General features: G+C 43.0%; 1 protein-coding gene across 1 annotated transcript in view; it reads right to left on the reverse strand.

Annotated features, from left to right (window-relative positions):
* HNRNPR (heterogeneous nuclear ribonucleoprotein R) overlaps positions 1-17,500 on the reverse strand; it is a 30,997-nt gene that overhangs the window by 7,612 nt on the left and 5,885 nt on the right. Inside the window, exons 5-6 of the mRNA XM_006033709.3 lie at positions 1,901-2,077; positions 1,171-1,306 (exon numbers count right to left, since the gene is read on the reverse strand). Coding sequence (XP_006033771.1) covers positions 1,171-1,306; positions 1,901-2,077 — 313 coding nt within the window. The remainder of the gene's footprint in view (positions 1-1,170; positions 1,307-1,900; positions 2,078-17,500) is intronic.

Here is a 17,500-nt window from a genome sequence, read left to right on the forward strand (position 1 = left end):
TAGCCCAAGCCTGAGTGAACCTGCCCCCTCAGCAGTCAAAAGACTGGGATCAGAGTTATTTTATGCCTGATCCCAAAAATTGTCCCCTGTTATGTCTGATGTGCATGGCAGGATGAGTGACTTTTTAGATCAGGCATTAAATTCCTCTGATGCAATTGTGGAAAACATATCAAGGTCTGCCAGGGGCCTAAGGCTACAGCAGGACACACTTAACCCCTCCAAAACTTTGAAAGAAGTCTCCTACATTTCTTGCCAATTTCACAAAGTCTTGCCTTCTAACAAAACCTTAAATTGGCCTCAAACCCATACCAGTAAAACAACACACACAATCATGAAGTCTGTATATCATGTAAGTTATTCTGTCTTAAATCACCATTATGGATTAGCAGTAAAACATAATGGCATTCAGAACTGAATGAAAGAACAACATTTGGGCTAGTGGTGGCAAAGTGTTTGGAAATACACAGCTTGTAAGTACCGGCAACATTCAAAGTCCTGCTTTCCACTTCAAGGAACCCTTTCCTCCAGGGTACAGGATATTAAGAGATAGGAACCTGTGCTGCCCCTATCCCAGTTCCCCTGCAGTTTCATTTATCTTATGTTTTCTGGTCAGATCATTTGATTGTTCTCTCCCACCCCTGAACTAACTTTTAAGCGCTACTTCTAGGACATTCTCCAGCAGATGATACTTTTAGAAGCAACCCAGATTATCACACTGCTACTAGATCCAAGGTAAACTATTCAAATTACTCAATAATGGAAGCTTTAAAGTTAGGCCCATTAAAAGTTTTAAGATGGACTAAAAAAAGTCTCATATATTTTTCTTTTTTTTTTTCCCTTCTTTCTTTTTTTTAAAGGACAGGTCTTTATTTTTTGTTGTTCTGTATCCATCTGACATCAGTGCTCTAATATAAAGTTTCAGAAATAGTCAAATTGAATGGCAGCAAGAAATAGTGAACATGAATCCTTTTTACACTTCACTTGGAGTGTTCATACAGCAAAAAGGTCCCATCTGAAATAAAGCTGGAACTCATTTAAAAATAATCTCATTATCACCTAAACTTAAAATTTACTATTGGCAGTCAACTTGCTGTAAAAGCCCAGACTGGGGACTAATCTGTTATTACTACAAACATAGGAAAAAAAGTGGAAAAAAGAGAGACACTTTACCTGTGACTTTACTGAACTCTTCCAATATATTCTCCTTAGTTTTGTTCTTTGGAATTGACCCAACAAATAGCCTGTTGTTTGCCACAGAGATGCATACTCCAAGGTGCTTTCCTGGACGGATTTCATAGTTGTCACACTGAGGAAATAAAAGGAGAAGCCACTCTTAATATATATCAGGTTTAACTTCGCAATAGTTTTGACTTTTCAATAAAAATGTAAATTGAGTTAGCCTTTATATATTGTGCATTGCGTTATATATTACAATAGGAGCACTAAAATGATCAGAAATTACTGGGAAGAATGCTGCTGGCATTAGTTTTCCAGCAAAGTCTTTCTTTAAACAACCACCTCACAGTAACATATTTGAACTACATACTCTTGGGACGGAAAAATTTGTAGTAAGACAATCAAATTCCAGCCCTGCATTGTCACCAGATTTAGTACTTTGCTCCAAAACAAAAGACAAACAAAAAAGTTCACATTTGGTTCTACAAAAGGGAGGTGAGACTGTGAAAACACTTCAGCACAGAGTACAGATGACCTCAGTCTAATTAATTAATCACAGGTTACCTGCTTATCTCTAACATTTCTATGGAGAAGAGGAGAGATTTTTAAATTTTTAAAAAAGTGCTGCAGCAAAGGATCTGAGGATAAATCAGATTATCAATAAGTTACTTAGTAGCTTTATTACTGATTGTAATAAAATTCTCTCTCACTCAGAATGACTTACCAGCTTAACTGCTTCCTGTGCTGCATCTTTACTACAAAAAGTAATAAAAGCATAACCTCTGTTTTGACCAGAAAGAGGATCCATCATAAGGCGCAGGTCCCAAATTGGGCCAGCCTTCTCAAAGAGTGGCACCAACTCATCCTCATACAAGTCTCTGGGGATCTTGCCAACAAAAACCTGAAGGGAAAAGAACAAGTCCTCCTTAGTCAAAACATTTATAACATTCCAACTTGGCAGAGGTATTTTAAATAAAATTTGCTGGGGAACAAGAACATATAAAACTGAGTGATTTATGAACAATAATAGACAATAGAGAATATCCATTATAGCTTCTCCATACCTACCTTTCACCTTCAGTACTGCATTTTTTCCCATTCTTGGGTTTTTCTGGCTTTGCTACTCAAATACGGCATTCCAAATCTGTACCATTAAAAGTTTAATATTACTTACCTGTTCATAAGGTTTTCCTTCATTACATAAGAACAGAAGCGCACCTGATTATTTAACCTCGTCTCCTGGCTCATAAATGTCAAAGGACTTTCTTGAATTAATTTAACTGATCTTCATGAAGTTGCAGGAGATGGACCAAATACCAAAGGACTGGAAACGGGCCAATGGAGTACCCCTCTTAAAAAAAGGCCAAAAGGAGGACCCAAGGAACTACACCCTCAATATCTGGAAAGTTACTGGAGCATACCCTAAGGAAGGCCATTTGCAAGCATTTGGAGGAAGAATACAGCCAGCCTGGATTTATGAAAAAAAAATTCATGTCAAACAAATTTGATTTCCTCCTATGGCTAAGTAACTACTTGGGTGGATAAAGAGAATGCTGTGGATAGAGTGAATTGGGACTTCAGCAAGGTCCCATGTAACCATCTCATAAACAAATTGGAGACATGCAGGCTAAACTACTATATGATGGATAGATAACTGGCTCAATAGCTGCAAGCAAGGGTAATTATTAACCAGTCCATGTCAGAAAGCCAGGAGGTTTCAAGTGGAGTCCCACTGTGGTCTGTCCTGGGCCTAGTGCTGTTCAATGCATTTATTAACAATTTGGATGCTGGCATAGAAAGCTTCTTGAGCAAGTTTGCAAACAACACAAAACTGGGAAGGACTGTGAATATGTTGGAGGATACAAGTGCAATTCAGAAGGATCTCGACAGATTGGAAAGCTGGGCTAGAGCTAACAGGATGAAGTTCAAGGCAGACAAATGCAAGGTGCTGCGGGGGGGGGGGGGGAAAATAATCTAAAACACAGATATAAAATGGGTGACACCTGGCTGGATGGCAGCAATATGGAACGGGATTTGGGAGGCTTGGTAGGTCACAGACTCTATATGAATCTGCAGTGTGGTGCAGCTTCACAAAAAGCAAATGTGGTTTTGGGGTGTATCAACACAAACATTAGGCGCAAGACACGGCAAGTGATAGTGCCTCTCTATTCAGCACTGTTTAGGATTCATCTGGAGTATCGTGTGCAGTTCTACACTCCACATTTTAAAAAGAATGTGTAGAAGTTAGAGAGGATCCAGAGGTGGGCAAAGATGATAAAGAGCTTGGAAAGCAAGTCATACAAGGAGAGACTGAAGGAGCCAGGCATGTTCAGCTTATGGAAAAGGCACTTAAGAAGGGACATAATAGCAGTCTCCATACCTGAAGGGCTGCCATAAAAAGAGAAAACACCTTTTCTCTCTTGCTGCAGAGAAGAGGACACGGACCATGCAGCAACGTAAGTTTTGGTTGGATATCTGGAAAAACTTATTCACTATGAGAATAGTATGACAGTGAAACAAACTGCCTAGAGAAGTTGTTGACTCTCCATCACTGGAGGTGTTAATGAAGAGCTCAGACAGCCACTGATTAGGGATGATCTAGGTGTAGCTATGCCTATGTTCTACCATGAGCATTTCCCATACTTCTGGACTTCACTGATTGCCCCTGTGCCCCCCCTATCTACTACTTGTATCAGGGTGATTTTAAACCTCCCTCAGGAGGCACTGGGTATTAGCTACAGCCAAGGCAAGGAATTTTGACTTGGGTACGCCAATGCTTCTGCTGGAACCAGAATCAAAGGTTCCTGGCTGGAAGGTCTCATCTCTCTGCTCAGGGTCAGACCAATCACCAGATTTGGGGACAGAAAGGAATTTTACCCTATGGTCAGATGTATGTACTATGGGGCTTTTTGCCTTCCTCTGTAGCGGAGGGCATGGCCCTCTACCTGGAATCTCTTAAGCATATGTCAACAACATTTTATAGAAGCAGGACATTGGCTGCTATGGTTTCCCTGTTTTAACTGAGAGGTAGGTTGGGGTGTTATGTCTGTTGTGTTAGGCTTGACAGTAGTCTTATGTCAAGGTTAGACTATGGATTGTATAAGATGGTCTGGATAGGAATGATCCTGGCTCAGGCAGGGAGGAGTTGAACTAGATGACCTCTAGAGTTTCCTTCCATTCCTACTTCTCTACAATTTGCTATATTAACAGGAACCTTGCAACTCAACTGAGGTTAGCAAGATTGCCATGAGAGAGAGCTGAGGGGCTTCTACCTGCTGGGGAGTTTAACCCTCCCCTGTGCCTAGTAGCTCAGCTGAGCACAGACAAACCCAGCTGGTTAGTAACCCTGCCCCACAGCTTCTTCAGAAGTGTCAGGACACAAGAAGTTATAGGGCTCCTGCGACCTAGCACCTCAAATTGCTTTACCCCATAGCTCCCAAGGAGACAGTATGCCTTGTTTACCTCTGGTTTTAAGGGTTAGAACATTAACATCCAATTAAGACAACGACCTTTGGCATTGTCAAATACATACAAACAATTTAAATAAATAAATAATACGCAACACTGCAAGACTCTAAACCACAACTACCCAATGTTAGGTGTCACAATTACTTATATCAGTGGTTCTCAACCTTTTTTGTACCAGGACCCATTTGTAAACATCAATGGCCAGTCCCGACCTAGTGCCCCTCACACCCGACCTGTTGCCCCCTACCCCTAGGCCCCAGCATGTGTAGGACAGGGGGTTGGGGGCGGGGAGCATGGGGAGCTCCAAGCAACTCCTTGTAGGCTAAAACTCTGACAGTTCGTGCGAGACCCTTTTATATATTCTTGTGACCCACTTTTGGGTCACGACCCAGGGGTTGAGAAACACTGACTTATATAATCAATTTTGAGGAACTTTATTCATACATGCATAGATATTCTCCCAAACTGATTTAACTACCTTCTTGTTAACTTTTAAAAAACAATCAGTAAGTTGTATTCGGTACTATCATTTTTTTTTTTGTTTCCATGGATCACGTTATTCTACATATAGGTGTCTTTGCAATTTTGTGATATGACTTAAAGAAAAGATTGGCAATAAAATTATAGCCAGACCAGGCATCAAAGACGTTCCCCTCTAAATAACTGCTATTTGCATGACAAAGAGCTATGACTTGGGGACCTAATAAAGAGGTGATGCTCTTAAGTGACAATGGCAAGAGGCATTGGCAGGCATATCAAGGGAGGTACCTAGGCAGTCAGGTATCAAAGGGGAAGGGAATCCCACACAGAAGCTAATGACCATTTACACCGATTTTGAAAAGGAAGAGATAGGGAGGGGCATATATGAGAATCTGAGGGCTATAAACAGATGCATTTATTGCAGGACCAGTTGTGCGACTTGTTCTGGAATGAAGTAAACAGAATATTGACATGTCCGCACATCTCCCTTCCAACTCAATTTAAAAAACAACTGAATGTACCACCACTCTTCTGCCACCAGATGGCCGGAGAAAGTATATCCCAGAATGCCCTGTGCTGGTTCATTTTCTGTAGGTTCCCCCAACTCTGCCAACACTGAGCAAAGCATCCACTGGTGTGCAAATTGCATGGAGTGAAAATTTTGAGGGAAGGATTTGCATGATTCACTGCAAAGCTCATACCCCCAACTGCCCATCTGCATTTCTACTGGATTTGTGCTGCCACCACTGACTGACCCACAGCTTCTGCTACCATCAGCCACTATAGATCCACATGTGGTCACTCCCTTGCAGACCTTGCCGGCCCAGTGTCATGAACTCGTAAACTAGATTAGGTGAAAATGGCAATATCCATGGGCTCTGACTGCTGCCATGACTTCTTTCATTCACAGTAAGGTCAAGGCAGCAGCACTTACACTAGAAGCTCACACATGTGCTTGCTGCCAAACAACATGCGGTACTTGGCTATGTCAGGCTCCTAATCCACTGCACCCCTGAAGATGTTCTGGCTGCAGGTAGGCCACTGTGGCCAGGCAGATGTGGAGCAGCTCCAAACCATTGGGGTGCTTCTGAGGGCAACTAGTATTAAGGGGTGAGAGCAGATTGTAATGGCTACCTGGGATGACAAGCAGCAGTGTGTACAGATCCATGTGTCCAGGGGCACCTTCGTGAAGATTTATGCCAAGCTTGTCCCACATATACAGTAGTGGACAAGAACCATGCAGGTGCCCTTATCTACGGAGGAGCAGACTGCTATAGCTACATGAAAGCTGGCAACCCCAAACTGCCTCCAGTCCGTGGCAAACCATTTTGCCATTGGAAAATTGATGGCTGCAGTGGCAGTGCAGATGTGTCTAGCAATGCAAAGGGTGACAGCCTTGTCCATCATACATCTTGCCAACTCACAGGAGACAATGGACAGGTTTGCCAGCTTAGGGTTTTCCAACTGCATTGAGGCTGTCAACAGCACGCACATCGCCATTATTTCCCCAGTGCATCATGGCTGTGGATTTATCAATGCTTCAGTAAGTTATGTACCACCAAAGCCACTGAACATACATAAAATGCCAGCTAGTCAGGCAGGCTGCACAATGCCAGAATATTTAGGAACTCCTTCCTCCCTGAAATGATGGAGTGGAGAGTTTGCCCCTGGTTTGTCCAACATCAAGGTGGAGGGAGTGACTGTACCCCCTTTACCAACTGAAAATCCTGCCTGCCTGCTTTACCTTAGATGATGAAAGCTTTTGCTGGGGACCTACAGAAGCAACTGTTTAACTACCAGCTTAGTAGCTGCAGAATGACTGTGGAGTCTGTTTTTGGGCATCTCCAGGCTTGTTGAACGTGCATAAGGACACGTATGGGCCTCAGTTTGTGGTCTCCGCATACATGCTGCACAGCATCTGAGAGGCCAAGGAGGAAGCCCTGCCAGTCAAAGCAGAGAAAACCCCCAACTCCTACAAATTCTCAAAAAAAGGTCAGTGACTTGGCACTACATTGGCAAGATGCAATGGCTGACCATTTTCCAAAATCTGGAGTGAAACAGTGAATTATAAAATGATGTCATGTACTGCCACATCATAAATACTGGCAACTAAACTCATGCTCTCATATGGTCAGCTCCAGCTGGGGGAGGGTGGGGAGCAATAACTACAGAGTGTGCAGGGTGAACATGTTAGCTGGGTGCTGCTCTGTGCTCCCAGGAATGTGAAAAGGTGCTGTGGGGAGGTGGGGGGAAGTGAAGGGAGGAAGCAACAAGCTTGGGCTGCGAGTTCCGCACAGGCTCCATGGAGATATGATTGCCTGCCAGTTGCTAAGCTATGCTCCCAAGGCTGTGGAAGGGGAGGAGAGAAGGGAAGTAGTGAAAGCTTGGGCTGTGCAAGGCTGTAGGCTCCTCCAGGCACAGATGCAGGGAGGGGGAAGGGGGATAGACAGAGAAAGAGGAACAACTTTGGTTGGTTGTATATGGCTCTACCAAAGCCAGCTCCAGGCTGGCCAAAGGGAAGGAGAGTTGGTGCTGGAACAGGCAGGCACTGACTAGAGAAGCTGAGTTATTTTGGCACTTCTCATGCCCTTGAATGCTCCCATCTCATACATACAGTGAATGCCACAGCCAGCTTTGGCAACAGGCAGAACTTTTATTAAACAGAACAACAGAAATGTGAAAGGGGGAGGTCAACAGAAATCCTATAAATCTACATATCATGTGCATGCAGTGCAGCATGTTACAGTGACTTCAGGCACCTTCAGGCACTGGACAACTGCTCCAGCCACAGGATCCAACTGCCTGACAGCTTGGGTGGAGGAAGAAGGGAGTGTTCATTCCCTCTGCTGCTACTGGGGAGCCCTGTGGGACAGTGAAGTTTGGTGGCAGCATGTTCTCTGCACAGCCACCAGATGGTCCCACTTGCAGATTGAACTATGGGATGACACGCCATCTCTGCGGATTCAAAGCAGAAATAAGGCGATACATAGACTACTCTCAACCTTCACAGACTCCCCAAGCATCTTCTTTGTACACTCAGCAATGGCTCCGTAAAGCTCCTCAGCCTACACACGCCACCCGGTCAGCCTGAAAGTATAGGAAAATGAAGAGTTCTCATTGTTTTCCTTGCTGTTACCCTCGTGACATGAACACCCCCCCAAAAGCTGCAACTTGCAAGGCCATCCAGCCAATGGACAGGCTCATTTGCCCTGATGAATCTCAATGTGTTAAGTTCACTCTTCCCTTTGCTTCCTAGGTAACCCGGGGGAAGAAAGGTGACATGCTTGAGCAGCCACAGATAAACAGCCACTGGGTACAGCAAGGACCCACTGAGTAGAGCCAGGGCCCTCAACTCCCATGGGAGCCATGAAACAGCAGGCTGGCTGAGGCAGGTGGGGGTGGGTCCAGGGCCACACACAGAGGAGTTTACCTGCTCCTTTGGACTGGTATTGAGCAGAGTCTATTACCCAAGGACCCCCTAACATGCCTTGTCTATAATCACAGGATGCTAGCACCTGGGCCAATGTTATCCTGATCTATCCGACCCCACAGCAGAGCCAGCACCTGGTCACTGCTGCACAGGGCAGTCCAATGGTCTCTACTTGCCTCTTATTGCAAGAGATGGTAGTGTCCAACTATTTTGACTCATGGAGATAGCAGATATGCTACAATAGCTCACCAGTGCTTTTGACTCTTCCCTGAAATGTCATGGATCACCTCATGGTGCATCGCATTACCCACTATGACCAACCTGCATGGCCCAAGCAGAATGCCATAAGGGGTGCAAATGACCTATGTCTAGCTTAACCGTCAGCCAATAATTCACAAAGCTTGCAGACAGGCAGTCACTAAACTGCTCAAGATGCACAGCTTGAGAATGCAATGAGAGTACCCCCCTCCCATGCCCACTGCTGCCTTGAGGGGCTGAGCAGACTGCTGCTGGGAAGAGCTCACAACTCTACAAGCTCTGTGTAGTATGCTGAAGGATCATGGGCAGGGGGAGGGGTGGGGTGCCTGGGAACCTTTTAGGGGTGTAAGGTATGCTGCTACCATTTCTCCACCCATTCTGCAGAGACTCAAGGGCCCCAGCCCACCTGTGTCCCATCCTCTCCTACTGTGAAACAACCCTGGACTGCATGAACCAAGTTTGCTAGAAAGGGGGGCCAGAGGTAGCTCCGATTGACTCTCAAGGCCAGCACTAGCATTTATAAGTCCGGGACAATGTAACCAAGCTGGGACCAGTTAGAGGAAAACATGAACTGATGTCATTATGAAGAAGCAAACCTGATGATTTACAAGGTACTTGTTTTCTCCTTCCCTTGCCTGCTGGCTTGTAATGCATTGCTTGTAATAAAGTACAAGCAATCTATAATGAATTATTTTTGCATGGGAGTGAAGGCCAGCTCTGCTACTTTATTAGGGTGGAACACAGGCAACAAACTGAAGGCACAAGCAAGAGGGGAGGGTGGCACATTATAGTAGTAGTGCATTGTCCTAACTTTTATGAAGCCAGGACTACTGCCTTATAGGCAAGCTCTGGGCACATGACCAAGGCAGCAGGGAGGGTCCCTATTGTTGCGCACTACTTGTCTCTATCTGTTTTTTCTAGGGGGATGGATGAGGCATTAAGTGGATAATTAGTATAAATGGCATCAATCTCCAAGTGAAGTGGGACCCACATGATGATGGCTCTTGATGTAGATACCCTCCAAAAAAGAAAAAAAAAAAAAACCCACTGGTTTCTTTAAACCATTAAAGTGGTACCTATTAGCATACCACATGGGGCAGGGCAGGGCAGGGCAAGGGCAAGGGCAAGGGCACAACGGGGCAATCCTAGTGCAGCCATGTGGTTCCAATGCAGACCCAATCTCCAATTCTGTGGGGAGCCTGAGGAAGGGGGGTTATCCTATGGTGCATCACTGAGGTGCTGGACTATCCCAGCTCCTTACCCATAACCCCCTCCCTCCAGCTGCCCAACTCCTCTTTACCCAAACATAATGGTGGTCTACAACCTACCATCCCCAAAAGTGAGATATGTGCTGTCACCAGCTGGGTCTTCTGGAGCACTGGGCTGGCTGGGATGAACACAGGGGGAGGGCAGGAAATTCCAGGCCCTCATTGTCTGAGCCCAGGTTCATTTCAGAGTCTGCACAGGTTGGGCAGACAGCCAGCAAGTCCGTAGTCTGGCTCACTGCCTGGATTGCTTTACTGGCCTGCAAGAGCTACGCGTCTTTGGAGTCCTTGTCACATTCCCAGGAGGCATGTGCTGCCATGTCCACTGTGTTTCCAGAGAGGAACATGTTGCTGGCCAGTTACAGGAAATTCTCATAGTGGGAGCATATGAACCTTCATGAGCCAGATATAGTTGCCATCTCGTGTCCTTGCAAACTGCTGCCTCAGTGCCTTGCACTTGAAAGCACTGGGCCCAGTCACTGTTGTGTTCCTAGGCTGTTATTTCTTTTGTGATTTATTCAGACTGCCTTGTTTCAGTAGTTTGATTGTAATGCTTGCTGGTTCTTATCGTACAAACCTTTTGGGGGCTTTGCCCTGTAGAAAGCGACAAAAATTGCTGAACGCGCACCAACTGCTGAAACTTCCTTAGCCTGATGAAAGGTTTTTGAACCCGAAAGCTTGCTTAAATCATTATTTTCCAACTATTTGGGTTGGTCTAACATCAACAGGAACACCCTTTCTGCAAAGACAGGGATCCATCTTCATTTTCTTTTGCAAACCCAGGAAGATTTTAAGGCTGAAGCAACTCCCCTCTGCAAGGTCTGATGAGGGGCAGATGAGACCGGGCTTCCCAGGGGAAGAGGAGTCTTCTATGGGCAAAGTCTGGTTGTGGCCCTGAGGGTACATAGCAAGAGAGTCTGGAGCTCCAGTGCTCACCTCAGAAGGGTCTGACATAGTAAGGTACTCACATGGGATGTAGGTGACCTAGGTTCTGATCCTAATAAGAATCAGGCAAAGCAGATCTCTCACACACAAGTGCCCTAACCCCGCTAATAGCTATTGAGGGTTTAGGTGGGTCATTGGCTTATTTTTCTTCACTCCACAGGTGTTAATAATAGTGGTCTCCCTTTAATGGTCTTCAGGTTGCATTAAATCAAGCTAACCTTCCTCAGGGCAATTTTGCTGTCTGGGTCAGCTAAATGTTAGGCTCATAGCATCTCACAAAACTAGCTATAGCCTATGAAAGCTCAGACCTCTCTGAACCAGTTACTCTACACTATAAAGGTGCCACTATGCCCTTCCTTTTGACATCTATATAAACCATCATATAAACTTCTCATACCCCACCATCTCCAGCCCCTTCAGTAGAAACAGAAGAGTGAAACTGACCTCCAAGGTCAAGTACTATACCCTACTACTACATCATAACTCTTTTCATCCACCTACCTCTCCGATTTGTCAGTGGTTTTAGGACTACAGCACACCAAGATGCCCGAGATAGGTTATGTGGTCATACCAGAGATAGAAGAGGGACTACTGCCTCAATGAATTAACACATTATTTCTGGTGGCATTCATATCAGTGGCCATCTACAATGCTACATTAAAAAGGTATATACTTATCTAATGTCCATTATCAAAAAGTTACTGCTTATCAAATACCTCTAGAACATAGCTTATACTGCATATTAATTACTATGAGGGTCAGTCAGAAAGTAAAACCTCCTTTTATGTTCAGGGACATATAGGGTGTTCTTGTTGACTTCTAGCTTAAGGTAGCCACAGTAAACTTAAAGAGCTGTCAAGACCCCAAAGAAACTAAAACAACATATACAAAGAGCCCAACCCAAGGTGCATAACAAAGTTTGCCCAAACACCAATTTGCACACCATAGAGGCAATCTAATTCTTTGAACAGATTGTGATGCCCCATCCCCTGCATATACTGAACCTGGTGCCCTCCAATTACCATCTTCCTAGTACTTTAAAGGACTGACTAGGAGGGCAAAATTTTTGGGAGAGCAAAGTGAACTGTGACAGTGGTTGCGCAACAAGAACAAGGACTTTCACACTGTTGGGATACAAGCCTTTGTTTACCAATACCCCTTTTCCACTGATAGAATATAAAAAAACAACACACGTTGAAAAATAGCTTGTAGTCAGTAAAGATGTGCAAGTTCTCTATGCAAGTTAACAGCAATATCAGTGTACATTTATCAAAATCAAGCAGAAAGCAGGGAATTGCTTAGACAATAAGCAATTCAGAGGCAACATTTTATGACCCTGCCACCCCATGCACTACTCATACTTGAACACAGGATACGTTTTCTGCTAAAGATGAAGTCTCAAATGTAGGTTTACATAAAAATGTATGTTAATATTCCCAACCCTCCAGTTGCTCAGAAATCCAAAATTCACTCGAGGAAGAGACAATTTAAGTCTACTCTGATTGACTTTATGACCATCAGTAACATCATAACACATGTCCTCTCCAGGTCTAGATTAATATGCAATGAGTCTCTGAACCTCTACTAAAAACATACACGTAAACTTCAAGCCAATGCTGGCAATGAGGGGTCCCATACCTACATATCTCTGGTCCGTTCCTCAACTGCTTTTGTCCTCTTCCATTGTGGGGTTAATGTGTGGGTAAAGGCATATTAAGCCATGCCATGCAAGCAATCAAACTTTGCAATATGAACAGAACTGCATGTCCCAGTTGCTTCATCTTTGTATGTGGCTGAACCAGAGCAGCAGCTCCTGAACTTTACTGTCCACGTATTGCCTTCTCTGAAACAGCAAAAAAAACCTCAGCTTTCAAACAACCTTGTTAGGGCTCTCCAAGCTAGCAAGCAACACAAAAGTATCCCTTTCCATGTAATTGATTGTTTATGCAAGTTATGCATAGTCTCATAAAACTGCCTCAACCATCTTTCCAATTATTTAAACTAGTCTCAGAGCTCCCTCCCACTCTCAACTCTGTTACTATAAGTACTGTTTTCTTCATTCCCCTATGAATCTTCCTGGATTAGATATTTGTGTGTGCATACACACGCACACACACAGATCTAGTAACCTGATAATACCAGCTCCATACCTATACTAAATATTCCCTATGCTATAAATCCTGTCTCAAAAGGTTCACAGCAACATAGAGCAGAAAATGTTGTTCAGTTCATAATCTCCAATGGATGAGTCCTTTGTCAGAACTGATGTTTCCAAGTATGTAGCCCCACTATCCTCATTCTTCATGGCAATTTATACACACTTACTGGACTACACACAATTTAGAAAAATCCAATTACTCTATCAAGAAGTACTCTCTGAAGAACTGACCACCTTTCATCTGTCACCCTAAATGTTGACATACGCAATTTACAAGCAGTAGTTTATGTTTTCCTTCCCCATGATATAAATGTTGAACAGGAGATCCCTCCTGAACCCTCCCAGAAACACTTCTAATAATGACCAATATCTACTTGAGGATAAAAGAAAAAACTGGGTTTAAAGGCATTAAAGCTTAATTATATAGGCCACATTATGTTAATTTTAAATTTCATTTTAAAGCTGAAAATTCAAACTACTTCACAGTTTTCTGTGGAAGAGTTTTGCCAGCAAACATTATATCCTTTAGTCAAATCCTACTTTCAGTAAAAACCATGTTGATAGATTTCAACAGTTAAAAAATGATGGAACCAAAGATTCATACCAGCCATTCCCTTATTTTGACTAGGATAACATCAGGCTAGCCAGCATACGAGTATACAAATCAATATATTTACCCTTTAAAATAAGTGACATAATACTGGATCTTCAGGAGTTAGCAGTTCAGAGACCTCCTTAAACAGCATTAATAAAAATCTCCCAGTTGGTTAACATTTTTATTAATGGAGAGAGGTAGTTAGCCATGTTAGCCTAAAGTTGGGAAGATGATAGAGCAGAGTCTTGCTCTGAGAGGCATGAACTTTCTTAGACTACAGTCCACTTCATCAGATGCTACTAAAACAACCAGGTCCATTCATTAATGACTTGGGATAGAGATTCAGGAAAAGAGAGTCCCGATCAACTTTACAGATGAAAACAAAACTGAAAGAGACTACCAACACTTTAAAAGGAAGAGGATTACAATTCAAAAGTATTTGAAAAAAGTTGGATAAATGGACAGTAGACACCAATATGAAATTCTGAGACAAAATGCAAGGTGTTTCATCAGGGGTTAGGGGAACCCCAAAAGCCAAACAAACACAGAATGGAAAATATTTACATTTGGGGGCTATAGTGGGTCAAACCAAACACGAGTCAGCAGTGCAATACAATAAAAAAAAAGTAGGAAATGCGATTTTGGATTGCATTAATGGAAGTATTGTATGTAAGAAGCTGATAGTACCACTTTACACAGCACTCTTTAGGCCCCAGCTGAAGTACTGTATATAATCCTGGAATCTGCGTTTTTTGGAAGGATCTGGAGAAACTGATGAACATACAGAGTGACAAGATGAGAGAGGTTGGAATGCAAGCTGTACCTAGTTCTCGCAGCCTGTCCACATAAGTTTAAATTAAAAAATAAGCAGATACTAAGGGAAACAGGATAGCAGTTTGCAAATATCTGAAAGACTGCCATAAAGAAGAACTGTTCTTCCTTGCCAGAAAGAGCAACACACCAAGCAATGAGTTAAAATTGGAAAGCAGATCTAGGTTTAAAAAAAAAAAAAAAAAAAAAAAAGTCTCAGGGGAAAGGGAAAATAAAACAACAATACAAAAAACAAAGCCTCCTGGTATAACCATAGGGCAATGGAACAAGCTACTCAGGAAAGTTCTGCAATATTTCTTGGAGGTTTTTCAAACATAATTACCTGTCTGGGACCTGTTCAGGTACGGCACATCCTACATTCGTGCGTGGCAGACTGGCCTAGATCAGGGTATCCAACTGGTGGCCTATGGGCCACCACTGACATTCTTGCTCAGTCACCACTCCCCCCTTATTGTTCTGGCTACAACAGCAGCTGGAAGACTCTGGGATCCTCCTCCCTCTGGCTGTCACCCCTAAAAGCAGACAGGCAAGCAGGACACTGCCACACAGCATGGGGAGCAGAGAGCGAGTCCTGGGCAACATGGACACACTATGCAGCAGCACAGGTAGGAGCGTCCACATGCATGACCTGAAGGCTCATTGCTCATCCTGGTGCGGCGTGCAGCCCCCAGCCACTTGAAAGTTGGACAGCCCTGAATTAAGTGATCCATGAGGTTCCCTCCCATGAAAAGATTTTATCATTAAATTTCTGGTGTTGAAATTTTTCAGACTTGCCAATCTGAGATGTTTATACATATATAGGGACTTAAGTCACAGCAAGACAAACTATTTTTCATAGTCTGCTCGTGGCGCGCAGTGCTAATTTCAAAGGCATTTTGCAGCAGCCCCACCCCTCATCACTGATCAGCAGAGGGGTCCCAGCAGCCCCACCCCACCCCACTGGCTGGTGGAGGGGGTGCCTTCACTCAGTCTACATCACTCCCTGTTTTTTTCTATGGTCGGTTTCAAGATACCAGACTTCCTGGAGACCACTGTTTTTCACGGTTTCTGTAAAATCCACAAGACCATACATTTAGATAGGTCCCTGTACATTTAGTGCTCCCAACAGTATGCAAGGAAGATGCAAGAAACAGTATAGCTGAGTACATCATTCATTCAGCAATGCTCACAAGAAAGGTTATTATTAAACATTTTTCTGCATTGATAATTTTACCAGATGCAATTAGTAATGGACTTACCATTACTAGAACTCCATTTTCTCTGAAATGTTTACAGAATTCTGCTACCCCTAATCTTATAAATATTTGGGTGAAATATGTTTAGTTTTTCCTACTGCCTGCATTTAATTTTAGACATAGTGTTGCCTTTTTCTCTCTGCTTTCAACTTGTTGCCCAATTCTCTCATTGCTTTCTATAACCTTTTCTCCTGCTCCCCCCCACACCCAACCTTGCTAAAATAGTCTTTTATAAGCCAAACCAATTTTGTGCAACTAAAGATTTGTTACCTTTTGGACAAGTAGTCTCAACTCTCACTTTCTGTTTTATTCTTAAGTTTATCTTAATAAAGCATTCACATACAACTGTCACCCACAAGAATTTTGAGTCAACTACTTTTAGAGAGATGCATTATGTTTTAGTTCAGTGACTGGTTCCATTTGTCAGAAGCTAACTCATTGTCTTTCTTCAACTGAAGAGCAAGGGTAACTTCATTGTGACAATTTTGAAATGGGAACACATTTTATATATTAAATACACGTATAATGATCATCAGTAATCCAAGTCGACTACACAGGGTTTACAAGCAATACTTGAACTTGAACTGCAAAACAAAGAAACCACACACTGAATTCCATTCTTATAAAGCAGAATCTGGTATCTCAAAAACCTACCTTAAGCATGACAACTGCTCTTTACTCTATTTGCAGAGAACATTTAAAATAGAAAGTGCTCTAATTGTGATACAAATCCTTAATAGAACCCTCCTAGTTCGGAAATAAAAAAATCACATAACAGATACCCAAAACAACCCTAATCCCTGGAACCTTCCTAGGCTGATTTCACGTTTGATATAAATTACTTAATTTTAGAATGGAGAACATATGTAATATTTTCCTCAGCCAAAATAACTTATTACCTCAGGCAAAATAACTTATTACATTCCGCCCCTATCCAAGTAGACTACACAGAACAGATGTACTATGAGTTTTCAAACCAAGCAAGTGAACAAGTCTTGATGAACTGTATGTGCTCTGCCAATTTTCAAAAGAAATTGGTTTAAAATACAAGTTTTTATAGTGTGGAACTAGGCTTGCACCAAATCAGTCCATTAAAGCCATTAGCCAATATTTGTGCCATATATAAACATACAACAGATCATTAAAAACTTAGACAATTTAGCTCCACAGACCACTGGTTTCAAAGGACAAGTTTATCATCTCTGGAGAAGCCTCTTCCAGGACAGCTTATCAATTTCTTAATTTCAAAAACAAAAAACAACTACAAAAAACACCCACCTCCCCCCTAGTCTGTAACTTCTGCAAAGCACTCAGCTCAGCAGGATGATGGCAGATGTTCAGTGTTAAATTTAGACAGTGTAGTATGTAGGTATTAACCGTATACTTACAGTCAATATCCACTATTCTTGAAATCACATCAGCAGCCCACAAGTGGCAAGCCATTTCACCTCTATGACTCCATTGAGATTGTTCTGGCATGTCTATACTACCCTAGCCTAGCGCTGACTTCAAGAAGAACCATCAAGCATGCCCTACCCACTCATTCCTTCCAAAAAGGTAGAAAAAGTAGTAGAGCATTTCCTGACAACCTTATGTGAACAGTGCAACACTGTACTTTGGTTAATTCATACATAAACTGTAACTCATTTGAGAGGGACA

This window comes from Alligator sinensis, unplaced genomic scaffold (genome assembly GCF_000455745.1).
Source record: "Alligator sinensis unplaced genomic scaffold, ASM45574v1 scaffold800_1, whole genome shotgun sequence".
Classification (NCBI taxonomy): domain Eukaryota; kingdom Metazoa; phylum Chordata; order Crocodylia; family Alligatoridae; genus Alligator; species Alligator sinensis.